Source organism: Theobroma cacao, chromosome 3 (assembly GCF_053813885.1).
Source record: "Theobroma cacao isolate CCN51 chromosome 3, ASM5381388v1, whole genome shotgun sequence".
NCBI lineage: Eukaryota > Viridiplantae > Streptophyta > Magnoliopsida > Malvales > Malvaceae > Theobroma > Theobroma cacao.
The window spans coordinates 13,450,361-13,465,337 of record NC_142641.1 but is presented as its reverse complement, the minus strand read 5'-3'; the positions used below and the strand labels follow the sequence as shown (position 1 = coordinate 13,465,337).

The 14,977-nt window shown below is 33.3% G+C and overlaps 1 protein-coding gene across 2 annotated transcripts; it reads left to right on the top strand.

Annotated features, from left to right (window-relative positions):
- Positions 1 to 267: 267 nt before the first annotated feature.
- On the top strand, positions 268 to 13,045 carry D-CDES (D-cysteine desulfhydrase). Of its 2 annotated transcripts, XM_018118058.2 has the most exons (10): positions 270 to 546; positions 615 to 680; positions 754 to 948; positions 1,033 to 1,143; positions 1,923 to 2,014; positions 5,549 to 5,641; positions 10,069 to 10,126; positions 10,211 to 10,324; positions 11,983 to 12,080; positions 12,610 to 13,045. In XM_018118058.2, the coding sequence occupies exons 1-10, from the start codon at positions 301 to 303 to the stop codon at positions 12,812 to 12,814; spliced, it is 1,278 nt and encodes a 425-aa protein (XP_017973547.2). In that variant the 5' UTR covers positions 270 to 300; the 3' UTR covers positions 12,815 to 13,045. The 2 variants fall into 2 exon arrangements, with proteins under 2 accessions (XP_007037068.3, XP_017973547.2); XM_007037006.3 differs by lacking the exon at positions 5,549 to 5,641 and having other exon boundaries at positions 268 to 546.
- The last annotated feature ends 1,932 nt before the right edge of the window (positions 13,046 to 14,977 follow it).

Genomic DNA, 14,977 nt, shown 5'->3' with positions numbered 1-14,977 from the left:
TTATACAAAGACCACAGGCTCTACCATCGAAAAGATATGCAAAAACAAGCGTCATATAACATGCACAGAAGCTCTTTTATACAACTTTACCACAAAATATTCTAATTTTATTCATAAGTATAAACCTTTTGTTAGTTAGATCGAAATAAATATAAGAAATTATAAATATCTATAAAATGATGTACCATTTTATAGATATCATTCAATTCGGCCCTGCAAGAGTACCAAAAACTTTTACTTTTTGTATTTTACATAAATCTATTACAGAAAAGGGATGAATTAATTAGAAAAGGAGGTGACATGTTGTGCTCAGCTAAGCTAACCTTACTCCGATCATCCCTCCCTCCTTTCGGCCATTCTATTTCCGCCCTTAGACAACCTAAAATCTATTGCTCTCAGTCTCAAGCAACGGAAACGGAAACTAACGACGACGCCCCCAAAGCCATGGCCTTAAGCTTTGATTTCCTTGGCAAGAAGCCCTACTCTCCTCCCTCCTGGGCCTCCCATCTCAGACCCATCCCTTCCCACGTCTTCTCTCTCGGTCATGTAAGTGGGTAACTTAGCTTAATTTTCATTTCCTCACCAACAATCCAACCTTTTTTGTTGTTTTGCAGCTTCCTACTCCAATTCACAAGTGGAATCTGCCTAATTTGCCCCAAAACACGGAGGTTTGGTTGAAGGTAATTTTGGGTGTGGTTTTATTTATTTGCTATTGCTTTTGCTGTTTGGCGCTGACGGTTACATTTCACGCAGCGAGACGATCTTTCAGGCATGCAACTGAGCGGTAACAAAGTCAGGAAATTGGAATTCTTAATGGCCGAAGCAGTGGCGCAGGGTGCTGATTGCATCATCACAATTGGTGGCATCCAAAGCAACCACTGCCGTGCCACTGCGGTTGCTGCTAAGTATTTGAATCTTGACTGCTATCTTATACTCCGTACCTCTAAGGTTCTACCATTTCTTTTCTTTTGCCTTTCTGATATTTATTTAAGCAACGATCTTCTCTTTTGCTTAACCTGTTCATTGTTGCAGGCTCTTGTTGATCAGGATCCTGGATTGACAGGCAATCTGCTGGTGGAGCGTTTTGTCGGAGCTCATATTCAACTTATTTCAAAAGAAGAATATGCACGAATAGGGAGTGTTGTTAGTTTCTGACTTTTTATTGCCACTATTTGGTCTTGCTATTATTAGTTATTTCTATCGTTATTGTATCCTCCACCTAATTAGTAATTACTTCGGGGTAGGACCTGAGAATGCCAGAATGCTCCAATTAAGGCACCAAATAGGTCTTTCTATAGGCTATTGCTAATGTGGATTTGGATTGTCAGAAAGAGAAAAGCTGCTGTCCTTGTAAAGGAAGAGATCTACTTATTGTTTATGCCAATGCATTAGGATTTTCATTTATTGCAGAGTGGGGCATACAGCGTCCATCACAATTTAACTCTTTGCTCATATTCATAGATAATGTTTTTTATTTTGTTATTATTATTTTCACTAGTGTTGCTACATGTTGTCCAACATTGTTGGCTTGCCAATACATGCTGCTAATTGTTTGTAAGTTTGTGATATGGACCTAAGCTGATTTACTTCTTATCAAAATAACATCTAAACACTATTTAGTTGCAGGTAGGTTACCCTCTAATGATGATATTTTTCTCTTTCTCAGTTTATGCTAGTTAGATTCTTTAACCTTTGACATGGATTTTGAGTTGAACTAGCAGTTTGATTTTGGGTTTGCCTTTATTAGATGGCTGAAATAAGAGCTTGTTAATGATTCCTTGAGAATATTTCTGAGCTAAATGTCCCAAACTATGCTGCTTTTGGATTGTAGGATCCATTTTCTATGTGATGGAATTGATAATTCAGTACTATTGCGATATGCGGTTTGCTGGTTCTGCTTATTATGAAAATTTTGGTATCAGGCCCTCACTAATGTTTTGAAAGAAAAGTTGCTAAAGGAAGGCAGGAGGCCATATGTTATTCCTGTTGGTGGATCAAACTCCTTGGGAACCTGGTAAGCTTGGGTCATAGTTTCTTCTCTTTTTCTATCCCATGTCATCTGCAGTTGAATTATTTTCTTTGAAAACTATATAAAATACCTAATATCATATATCACTATATGTTTCCTTTTACCAACTAATTTTTCTATAGCCCCTATTTTGAGGTCCAGTAAATTTTGTGCTGATAAGTGGCAGAACCTATGAGAAAGTTCACCATGGCACTAGAGTATCTTTAGTTATGCTGCAAATCTTATACAACAACACCAGTAAGTCTTTTCAGACTACACGTAGCTCCTTACATAGATCGTATGAAATCATAGTATGCTTATAGGACAATATCCTAAATTAATTCAGCAGAATTGTGGTCTTATTTTATTGTTCTCCATCCTCTATTAAATCACATTTTCTAGCAAAAGTGTTGGTGGGTTGATGTTGGAACAAATTTGGGGAAGATGCCTACTTAGGGTTTATGATGGTTAGGGCTAGAAAATTAGGAAACTTAGGTTTATGGCTAAGGTAGGGGATTATGGTTAGTATGTAAGAATTAGTAAGGGTTGTGAGATTTAATCTTGAAAGAGGGTTGGAATCAAAGGGAGAATGTTGTTGGAATATTTTAATAAAAGCAAAATATAATAAAAAGCAATTCTTTTTGGGTGAATAAAATTTCTTTTTGGGTGAATAGTATTTTGAGGTCCTTAAAGAGATAAATAGGCAAATGCTAACTTGTCTTATTTGGACTATGTTCCCCAAAATCATTTGACTTAGGAGCAGGATTCAAATATACACTTAAGACCATATGAAAGCCTTAATAACTTGAATTATTTAAGATAAAAATGAATGGACCATGGCTAAGGTTCATTTGTGGGAAAAGAAAAAAATTTTGAAACGCCCATGACTCGTAGCAATATTTTTTTTAGTTTTTTTTTTCATTAAAATGGACAAAAGTTTGAACCAATGTTTGAATTGCCTTCATTCCTATATGGGTTAATTTTCGAAGAATCAAATTTGCCATTGATGATCGCGTTGTTGGGGAATAGAATCAGGGGCAGAGCTAGCCAATTTTTGTTGGGGGGGTCAAAGACGAAAAAAAATAAAAGCTAAAATTTTTTAAAACTAATATGTTGAATTTAACCAACGATCAAAAGATTCATAATAGACAATAATTTTATATAATATGTAAATAAAAAAAAAACTTATAATAGTTATCTAAAAAAGTTGTGCTCGACGATATTTCCTAGATTCAAATTCATCAATTATTGACTCTGTACTGAAGACTGGCTATATCTTTCTCAATATAAACAACTAAATTATCTGTAAGAAACTCATCATCCATTTTGTTTCGGAGTATTGTTTTCATAATTTTCATTGCTGAAAAGGCTCTCACTGTAGTTGCTGTAGAAACCGGAAGAGTCAAAATAAGGCGAATTAATCTATCAATCAAGTGGTATTTCTTTGACTTTTCTGTTTCTGTTAATCTTTGGCACAATTCAGAAAGTGTCTTAATATCTTCAGAACTTTGATGATGAGGTATTAAGGTTTGGTGGCTCAAGTGTAGGAAAATCATTTGAGCGATCTACCTCTTTTCTTTTAAAAAATTTGTCAATTGTTTTCAACTTACTCATATTTTAATCAAACTTGAAAAAAAAAAAATATAGTCAACATTCAATATTCTTATTTATTTATATTTAAACTTAAAAAATAAAACATAAAACTATAATGAATAAAATATAAATAATTAAATACAAAATACAAGATTTCATATAATAGTTAATATAAATAGAAAGAAGAAGGTAAAAGAAAATTTTACCTCTTCTTAATTTTACACAATGGTGGTGGGTGATCTCTATCTTTCCTTGTCCAAACTCACAAGCTCATAAATCTCTTTTGAAGAATAAGGTGTATTTTAATAGTGAGTTATAAAAAAAGAGAAATAAAAATAAAAAGTCACAAAAGAGAAGAGAAAAAGGTGTAGAGAAACTTAAATTAGAGTAAAGTTAAGTAGGTTTGTGAGGTTGTTTGATTTTTTATTTATATTAATTATTAAATAAAAAATTTATTTTGAGTGGGTCATTAATAATATATAATAAATAAAAATTTTCAAACATTTTGGGGGGGCCATTGATAAAATATATATAAAAAATAAATATTTTTAAAAATTTTGGGGGGCCCGTGTTGGCTTACCCTCCGCCCTTGAATAGAATGATCGTCTATGTCAAAAGTAACTATTAATAAATCATAAAATATATATTGTGTTTTATTGAACATTTAAAATTATTAGAAATAACCGTAATTCAATTAAATCTAAATATCATTTTTGAAAATAAAACATGCAATTTGTCCAAATAATCATATAAGCATATAATATTTATGATAAAGTAGAATGAATGGATTTTAAAATTGATTTTAACATTTATATCACTAATGAACCTTGATTATAGGTTTCCATCATTAATTCACATTAATTATATAGTTGATTTGCAACAAATTTTGTTTCACTGATTGGTTATACAAATATTTTTACATTTATTTTGTTTTCTTAAATCAATGATATCACAATCTTAATTTTTATAATATTTTTATGAGATTTTTCTTGTCCCATCATTTCTTTTTGTTCTTCCATTTGTTTTGTCATTCTTTTTCTTTTTTCATGTATCTATCTAGCTTTATCTCCTCCTTTCCTTTGTCGTTGTTGATGTCGGTCATCTTGTCGCATGCTCTCTCCCTCATACCTTGCTCCTCTCTCCCATAGCTTCATACAGTTCTCTCTCTCTCTCTCTCTCACACGCACACACACACACACACGAACACAGACAAACACACACACTCACCATGTCCACTCCCCATGACTCTATAATTTCCTGAAAGGATTGATGAGGAATGACCATTTAGTCCAAAAATTTGCTCATGGAATGACCAAGATATCCTTAACAAGTCATAAATCTTGTCTGTCAGGGGTGAAGCCAGGGGACTGTTAGGGGTTTTAGGCCCCTTTGGCTTTTGAAAGGTTGGAAAAATTACTCAAGTAAAAAGGTTCATATTAGCTTTTGGCTCCCTTTCACAAAACGTTCTGATTAACATGGTAAGTTTGAAAGAATAATTGCAAAATTAATTTTCTTTTAATTCTTTAATGCTGCTTATTACATTAATTGCAAAATTAGAAGCTGATGTATACGAGTTGATTTGCCTTGAATTTTGGTAATTCTCCCAAATGATTTAATTACTTGTAAAATAAAATGCAAAAGAAAGATATTTGTCAATTCACCAATTGAGAGAGTTTTTTTTCGTTTGTTTTTTTTTTGGGGGGGTGGGCGGGAGGTGGGTGGCGGTGTGGGGTGGGGTTGGGATTTCGGACCAATAGAGGACTAATGGTCTTTTATTCAAGGAGTTAACTTTAGGCCCTTAACAAGTTGTGTGCCTTATTCTTCAAGGAAATTGTAATATAAGTTCCCTGTTCATCTTCTTTTCTTAATTAATGGTTGCAAGCTTTTAAAGTCTTTATTCCTTTTCTAAATCCAATACAAACAGATAACAATTTTTGCTATGTTTAGGGGCTATATCGAGGCAATGAGGGAAATTGAGCAGCAGCTTCAGATAAGAAGCAACGGAGTAAAATTTGATGATATTGTTGTAGCATGTGGCAGGTTCTATTCTACCTAATTGTTACATTTTTGCGCCAAATAGCACACTTATCTTTCTCTTTCAATGAATTCCTTTTTGGTTTGAATCTTTTACAATATCTAGCATTACAAGAAATAAAGAGACTTGATAAAGAATCCTTTATGCCTTTTATTTTATTAGGTTTATTTCTAATCAGGGGTAGATTAGGTATTTTGCGTTTCATTAGGGTTTTGGATTTAGTTATACATACCTATGTATATCAACACGAGTAAGTTTAGTTGCTAAGGAGAGGAGCTCATTTCCTTTTCAACTAGAGTTCGATCATTGTGTGGAGCGCTTGGAGAGTAAAATCTTGAATTCTCCATGCCGATGTAGGGAGTGCGCCCTTAAGATCATTCAAGGAAGGAATTAGGCCCAAGCAAAACTTTAGATATCTTTGACTGTATTACCAAAAAAAAAAAAACCTATGTTAGTTTAGTTTTGATCAAGTTTTGGATGTTAATATTTGAGATTTTCTCCCTCTATTGATTCTTTCCTTTCTTCCTCCCTATTTGCTTCCATCTATATAAATTTTCCCTCTAGTTTTTTGTTTTCTATCCCCCTACTTGTTCTACATCAAATTGGTATCATGGCTCAGAAGAGCTTTTGCTATCAATCTATCTTTTCTTGCCCTAACAAAAAGAATTCTCTATTTGTCAAAAAAAATTCCAATCGTGTTTGTTAAAAAAAAAAAAAAAAATAGTTCTGTTATGAAAAAAAGGAAGAAGTGCCCAAATGGAGAGAACATTGTTTGCTGCTAATTGACTATCTGATATCCAATAAGTTGCTGTCACAAGTGTCACCTGTTGCTGATTGACAACCTTAAGGAGCACTAGTACCATTTGTTCCACTGTTCATTGAAAAGAGAAAAAAAAAAGCAACTTTGGAGCTAGATCTACAGATTTTTGGCCATTGGAAAGATACATGGACATCACCTATAAGGTCATCAACTTTGATTTGTCTTGATGGTGAAGCACCAAAGTTGAAGGTTGACGCCCGCATCCCCACATGCCTGGTCAAGTCAAGGCATCTTTAGGTCATATGTCATGCTCCACACTCGCCTACGTGCCAAACTTTGCTACATCAATTGCTGACTTCACTTGCCACTTCAGTGTTGATTGCTGCTGCATCAACCTATTTGCAAAACTTCCTTTGCTAATTTTGATGTCTTGGTTTCCTATTTGATGTGCTTTTTCATAGATTCTCTCTCTAAATCCTAGAAGTCAGTAAGGAAGCAAAGATTTTCAAAAATCACTTTCTAGAAAAATCTTCCATATGATACTTGACTAGTATTTGATTTTGGAAAATAGTAAATTCGGTTTGTCAAAGTTAATTCGGTTGTCCTAATTTCTAAGAAAAAAATGTTTCCTTTTTATGCTTGCACCATATCCCTTTAATCATACTGACATGTCATAAGCATCAAATTTGTTAGTCTTGAATATGTGCATCATTATAGTTTTAAATTTCATATTATTTGTTATATTCTTTTTATCTTAGCATTTTTTTTTGAAAAGAATAAAAAACCATGTCTCAAACTTCTCATGCCTTTAATTTAAAATCTTCTCCCTAAAAGTGTTCTAGCCTTGATTTTACCTCAAAAGGAATAGATGCCTTAACCACTAGAATGACCTCTTTTAGAGGAAGAATGGACTTTATTGAGCATGCAAGATGTGGTATGGATCAAAAGTTAAACCAAATAGTAAAAACATTGGATAAATATGAGGTGAGTAGGGAGGTTGAGTGCATAAAATTGACTGCAAATATATTCTTGCCTTTAGGATCTACTAAAGGTAACCTTCCCAAACAAGGAACATACTTAGGGAATGGTCAAGTCCTTAGACAAGGTTTTAGAGGTTATTGAATAGAGAACCCCAAGATGTTCTAGAGTCAAAGGGCATCGTAGTTGATTTTGGTGGAGAGTTTGTCTTGGGAAATCATGCAATCATATTGACATTAACGCTGTGAAATTAAAATTTTTTCCCAAAAGTAAGATCAATGTTTGATTTGTTTAATATTGATAATTCTAACTACAAGGCAGACGATTAGTATGCCTTTAAACCTTGTTGAGTCAAAATCAAAAAGGTTTGTAACCTTGAATGCCAAAACCTCCAAGCACCAATGCAAGGATTGTCACAAATCGCAAGCTATATAAGTGTCCAATCTTTAACGGTGATCCATACAAGTTAAAAGTGAGAAAATCTCCTAGGGAGAGTGGGAAGTGTTTGGCAGATTACTCTAGTGCTAGCTAGGGTTCAGTTTCTTCTCAATAATCCTTATGAGGTGTGGCCTAAACACTTGTTTATATAGGTAATTTCACTAATCCTAAGCTTATTAAGATTTGCATAACTTTTATACTGTTTATAAAATTGCTCCAATTTAATTGAACCCTTCCAATTAAATCCTTGAAGTTTTAAGCTTCTTTACAATTAAGTCCAATATGATTTTCCATTTTCATAGTCACTTTTAATGTTTGTGACCCATTAAATTTTTAAAATGTTGGACATGGATAATAATTAATTTGGATTAGATGAAATCAAACTCCTTTGAATTCATCATTAATTTCAAATTAATTAATTAGTTCATCTTATAGATTAAGATTGACAACCTTGCAATATGTCATAACCACCCAAATGTTGAAAAAGGTCAAAATGGTTCAATTGCACAGTTCATCATGTAATTCAATCCTTTAATAAATTAATATCTCGTTAAGAAATGGAGTATGGTTTAGTATCTATTCTATATGTCTTAATTATGTTAGCTCATGAAACTAGTAATTAACTCTGTAATAAAATTTGAGAACTTCTATTTGAATCTTCATTCTACATTGGCCAGGGATATCTTTGAGTTAATACGTGTCAAGAAGTAAGGAGATATTCCCTTTAGAATTTAGAGAAATGAATCCTCTGTTGATCATTCATCTATCTCCATATGCTTCATGTTATACCTAATATCCTTCCCATTAAACATCCTCGGCTAGGACAATATAAGATAGTATCAAATATAACACTCAACAAACAAGATGATCCAATGATCTAAAGTCTAAGGATTATTTATGCAACTGTCACATAAGAATTTGTTTCCATAGACTCTTGAGTGAAATATCAAATGAAGTTTTCATGGCAGGTCAAGTTAAGTGAACTTGTTCATTTAACAAGTACTTGACATGTTTGTTCAAGTATCTCCATATTTCAACCTATTGGTTGCTAATTCAAAGGGATTGAATTAAAAGAAGTATATATTATTGATTCAGTGGTGATAGAAAGAAATGAATCTTAAGAGTTAGTCTTAAGATGATTTGTTTAGGCTTGTAGATTTTGATTCTTGGTATATTGTAATTACTCATGTGCATGTCTAATAGTTGTTAATTTCAGGTATCATATGGACTTAACCTTAAGTGGTTGGATCTTTAGATTAGCCTCTAACCACAAAATGGTGTATGAAGTTTTGGCATGTTGATACAAAGCTTGAATAAGGGTCACTTAAGGGATTTTCTCTCTTAATGTTTCCCTAAAATGCTTGAGTAGCACCAGTGGTTGGAATGAGATGTCGTTACATCATTGATTGCATTGATTGGATATATTAGTCTATAAAGAGGTTATGCCTACTCTCATTAAGTGGGACTCTTCTAAACTTAAATTTTTAATTAGGTTGATGTATGTAAATGCAATGCGATTTCCGTGCATACATAAAGAACAAGCTTTTTTACTAAATCTCTTTCTCTTTCTTTTTCTCTTATTCTTTAGCAAACTTCAACTCAAGTAAACAACGTTGAACTTTATTTCAGAACTCCTTCAGATCCTATTTTGCAAACACTGAAAATCCTTCAGATCCTATTTTGCAACGCTGAAATTAATGGTGATTGTCATATAAACCTTGACCTTAAGGTATAGATTCTACTAGCATATGTTATCAATGTATGACCCTACTTTTGTAAGTACAAGATCTCATACTTGTGCTCTGTGGCTTTTAGTCTTCTAAAATGGAGTTTTTGTAGGCAGTGTTGTAGGATGTCGTCTCTTTGGGATGTCAGTATTTATTGGTGAAGGGGCTTCTTTTAATTATTATTAATTCATAATAATCTATGAGAGTACTTGTAAGCTTCCACTTGCAGGAGATATTTTCATATGAATTGGTTTATAATTGCTTTTTTGTTCTTGCTGCGGTAATGTTGACATATGTTACTTCCTTTTTATCTGGCATTCTTTTTCATTTAGTTAAGTTGGTGGAATGTTAATGTTGATCAGGGACTTCCATTTTGGAGATTTGTGGTTTTAAGTGCAGGTTGACTAGAGTTGTGATATTTAATTAATTGAGCTTTTATGTTGACTATCATTTGGGCTTGGCTTTTATGTTAATTGCATTATAGATAAAAAAGAATGTTGAGTGACAGTTTTCTTTTATTGATGTTTAGTGGGGGTACAATTGCTGGTCTATCATTGGGATCATGGCTTGGAGAATTGAAGGCAAAAGTGTGTAATCTTATCTATTATTAAGACTTGCATTTCTCCAGAAGCAAATTGATTTATCATTTGTATGTTCTACTGACAATGTAGGTTCATGCTTTTTGCGTTTGTGATGATCCTGATTACTTCTATGACTTTGTTCAAGGCCTGGTTGATGGACTTCAAGCAGGTGTTGACTCACGGGATATTGTTAGCATCATAAATGTGAGTGTTTAACATGATCCATTGGATCTTTTAATTTTTTTTCTCTTTTAAAATATGTAAATGATGCTTCTTGGCTGAGTGTGCTAAATTTAAATGCCTGTTTTAGTTATGAAATATGCATATGCTTGAGGGTGGAGACTGACTTCATTTTATGTGGGTGGTCTTGTAGCAAGTTCTCAGGCATTATTTCTTCAGTTAATCACTCAGCTTTCTGTAATTTGCCTACACTATGTTCTATGTATGTTGTAATGATGGAGACACTATTCAGTGTTGTTTGCTCAGTGTTCTATAGTGGGCTCTAGGCCATTAATTCATTCCAGGACATAAGCAAAACTGTAGGATAATCAGCAATCATTTGTATATTTTAAATTTGAAGTTGCTGGAATACTGTTTAGATGCAAAACCTGCATGTATATGTAACAGGAAAAAGAAAGAGGGTGGGGTGGGGGTGGGGGTAAGGAAAATTAGGATTGCAAGGGGCTAATAAGTACTATTTTATCAATTATATCCTTAATACACGGAGTGAAATATTTTAAAATATGCCAAGTATTCTTGGAGATGATGTCTACTGCATAGGCTTGACTTGGACTAGTCAAGTTGCATTAAAAGTCACTATTCTTGGAGTGAAATCAGCTTGCAGCTGCTGGTATTAAACATATGAAGTCACAAAATTCTATAGTAGAAAATTAGGAAATGTCATTGTTAAATTCCTGACAGTGTCTGTCACACTGACTTTAAACTGCTATATAGGTTTCATAAGTCCAAGATACCCCACATTAGATCACACCTCATGATCAAACCAATTTTATAAGCCCCCTGTGCACACTTCCAGATATTTTTAAGTAGTTTACATTTGTGTGGGCCATTTATATTCTTGCTTAAATTTTCTAGCATTTTCTAACTTATAAATCTTTTACATGGAATATAGACAATAATTTATCTGTTATTCATTTTCGAAAGAAAAAAATGAAAAAGGAGAGAAAGGGCGGTGCCCCGGGGGGGGGGGTGCAGGGGGGGAGATGGTGTGAAGAAGCTGGACTTGTTGTTTTGACAGGCTTTAGATTATCCAGGAAATGGATGGTCAAACCCTAAATTTTGCAGCTTTGACATCCAGTAATTGTGAGAAGCCATTACCTTATTTCAACTTATCACCTATTTGTAGAAGTGGCAATTAGGCTGGTCGGGTTTAGGTTGGTCATTTTGGGTATAGGTATCTTCCAATATGTTTGGGTTGTGAGTCAGTTTTGTTCGAGTTGTCCTTTTTTTTTAAATTAAATTCAAACCTAGTCGAGTGGATATTGGATATAATAATTTATAATATATTCATCATTTTTTTAATTTAATTGACATTAAGTTTCAGATTAGGTTTGGGTTGACTTGGGTTCCTGGTTTTGGGTTTAGGTTAGGTGGTTCAGATTGTTTACTTTGGGAGTGAAATTAGGTTGATTGGGCTTGGGTCCATGCGGTTGGGCGGGCTATAGATCAGGTCCACTTTGTAAGCTCTACCTATTTGATTTATTTCTTATTTGATTCATGCAAAAGATGGAGTGAAACTCTTGGAGCTGAAGTCTAATTCTTCTGATAATTCGACAGATGCCATGAACTTGTATTTTATTTGGATTATGTAAAATTTTGTAAAAATTTATGTCTCTCTACAGGCTAAAGGACTGGGTTATGCAATTAACACATCTGAGGAGCTTAAATTTGTCAAGGAAATTGCTGCAGCAACAGGGGTTGTTCTTGACCCGGTTTACAGGTTTAAAAGTTATATTTTACATATTGATGCCATATGATTCATTTTATATTTTCCTTCTCAAATAACTTTTCCATTTTCAACTAGAAACTTCTCATAGTCATTTACCTAATGTCAATGAAAATGGAAACCATGTCTTCTCTTGATATCCTTTCATATGGCTGAGATGTTGCTATGATATTGAGGTTTTATACTTCATGTCACAACCTTATATTGTATAGGGTAACTCACAGTTAACTTAGTTGAAAACAATCTGATGATTTTCAAAATACTAGTAGAGCGAGCCATACTGTAAAACCTATATCAGCTACATGGGCCTAGATTAATGGCTGCCGTTGATGAAACAGCCAACCAATCTAACCATGTCATAAGTAAATTAAATGATCAAATGGCTGGACTAGTCGGACTAATCCTCCAATCAAACATTTAAATTTCCTTGTTTGATAATTAGCACAAGACTAAATTTATCTACACAGGTTCTACTTTGGAAAAGAAGATTTCTCTTTGTCATTTAGCTTTCTGTTTTGGTCAGTGGGAAAGCTGCTTATGGAATGATGAAAGATATGGCTGAGAATCCAAAGAATTGGGAGGGGAGAAAGGTCCTCTTCATACACACAGGTGGACTCCTTGGGTTGTTTGACAAGGTTGACCAAATGTCTTCATTGGTTGGGAACTGGCAGCGAATGGACGTAAATGAATCTATTCCGAGGAAAGATGGCATCGGGAAAATGTTCTAAGAGTAGCAAACCATCTTGCATCATATGTATTACTTAACATATCAATGGAAAATGTACATTTACATTTTTATACTCAATTGCAGCTACTTGTCATTGTAATTTAAGATTTCTTTTTATTTTTGATACATAACGATTTTGAGTTAAATAATTGAAGCAACTCTTTATAGAGATAATGTATGCCCCATAATACAATCTATTAAGCCTAATGAGATAAATTATGTTATTTAAGCATATGATCTTTATTTTCATATGATTGTTATTGTTGATTAGGTGAGATAAAAGTTTTCAGGAATTACATATTCTTTTCAAAAGGAATTATAAAATGTTATAAATATGAGAATTTTACATCAAAACTGATATTCTTAAAATGTTTTCAATCAATGTTTTATCAAGACTAGCTGTTTATAAAATTAAGAGATTTGACACATGGTGGTATTCTTCACTTATGAAGTGAGTAATGGATCTCATAAATTGAAGTGAGTAATGGATCTCATAAATTGAAGTATGGGCACTCTTAAATTAATATGTTGGTGATTGTTACATGAATAAGTTCACTAAACATTACTAACTATGATATTTATTATTGTTATCAGGATGTTTGCATATGGATTATACATTTTAGAACCTAAAAATCAATTGCTCAACGATGTTGTCAAAAAAACTGAAATAAATGATTCAACTCAATCACGAATTTGGTATTGTAGACTTGAACACATTAATGGAAAGAGAATTATAAATTACATGAAGAAAGGTACCTGTATCCTTTTGTTGATGAATCATACGAAACTTGTGAATCTTACTACTTGGTAACATGACCAAAACACCTTTCACCAAAAAAGGTGAAAGAGCTAATACCTTACTAAAATTTGCACATTCAGATCTATGTGGCCCATTGAATGTGAATGCGAGAGGTTTGGAGTAATCCTATTTCACTACAATTATAGATAATTAATTTAAGATATGGTTATATATATTTGATGAAAGACAAACCTCAAAAAGATTTCAAAATTGAAGTGGAGAAAAAAACTAGCAACAATATTCACACAATTAGATTAGATCGAAGTAGCAAATATCTAAGCCAATAGTTTATAGACTATACAAAAGAGAATGGCTAGGAACTCAATGGTATTTCATAAAGAGAAATTGAATCTTGTTGGAAATGGTTCAATCATGAAGAGCAAAGTCGACTTGTCTATTTCATTTTGGAGTTATTGTTGGGATAAGCTTTGCAACTAATTGAGATTAGTTAAGGCTTGATTCCAATCATGCAACAATATCATTTATGTTGAATGATTAGAGGTTTTCCTTCATCAATAAGACTTTAATTATAATGGGTTATAAGTCTAATTGGATGAAGTCCATGAGATAAATATGCCTTGCAAGGGAATTGTAATGGGTTACAATTATGAGATCCTTATGCATCAAACCGTAATCTCTAAATGTTCTTAGTCGATGTATTATTGAGATTAGACATCAATGATACTTAGAGACTGGTACATTCTATGTTTCTTACTTAAGAAGTAAGCAACCGATCTCATAGGTTGAATTATAGAGATACTTGGAACTAGAATGTAAGTGCTTGCCTAAGAGAACAAGTTCACTAAACATGACTCACCATGAGAAGTGCATTTGGTATTTCACTCAAGTGTTTATGCAATACTTCTCATGTATCAGTTGTGTAAATACTCCATAGACTTGAGACACCAGGTTGACTTATGTGTGAAGTGCTATGTTTTGATTTCATCCCTACGGGTGTTTAATCAAGGATGCCAAAATAGAATGCTTTTGGGTATAGCATGAAACATGTGAAGGCAAATGAGTGGTCAAGAAAGGAATCATCACCCCAAGTGATTTAGGGGACATATCCTAACAATTCTTGGTTGATATTAGCTTATTGAAGTCCTTGACTAAGGCGACTTGGAGGTTATGAAAAGAGTTTCATAAGTCTCCATAAAGCTAATGATCTAACTGTAGGAACGAATATGGAGGTCAATAAGAGTAGACACTACACCATGCTCTTATCATCTCTTGGATATATGATGAGAGAATGAATTACATTGATAAAATGTACACTGAAAGGTTGTCAAAAAATCCTTTGACTCTCCTAACAATTGGGTAGCCATGATACATTTCTAGATGCTAATCTTGGTATATGGAATTGAA

Coding starts and splice junctions, on each gene's coding strand:
- D-CDES (XM_018118058.2), top strand. CDS start 301: ATGTTGTGCTCAGCTAAGCTAACCTTACTCCGATCATCCCTCCCTCCT. Junction 547..614: donor ACGTCTTCTCTCTCGGTCAT/GTAAGTGGGTAA, acceptor GTTGTTTTGCAG/CTTCCTACTCCAATTCACAA. Junction 1,144..1,922: donor ATGCACGAATAGGGAGTGTT/GTTAGTTTCTGA, acceptor TTTTGGTATCAG/GCCCTCACTAATGTTTTGAA.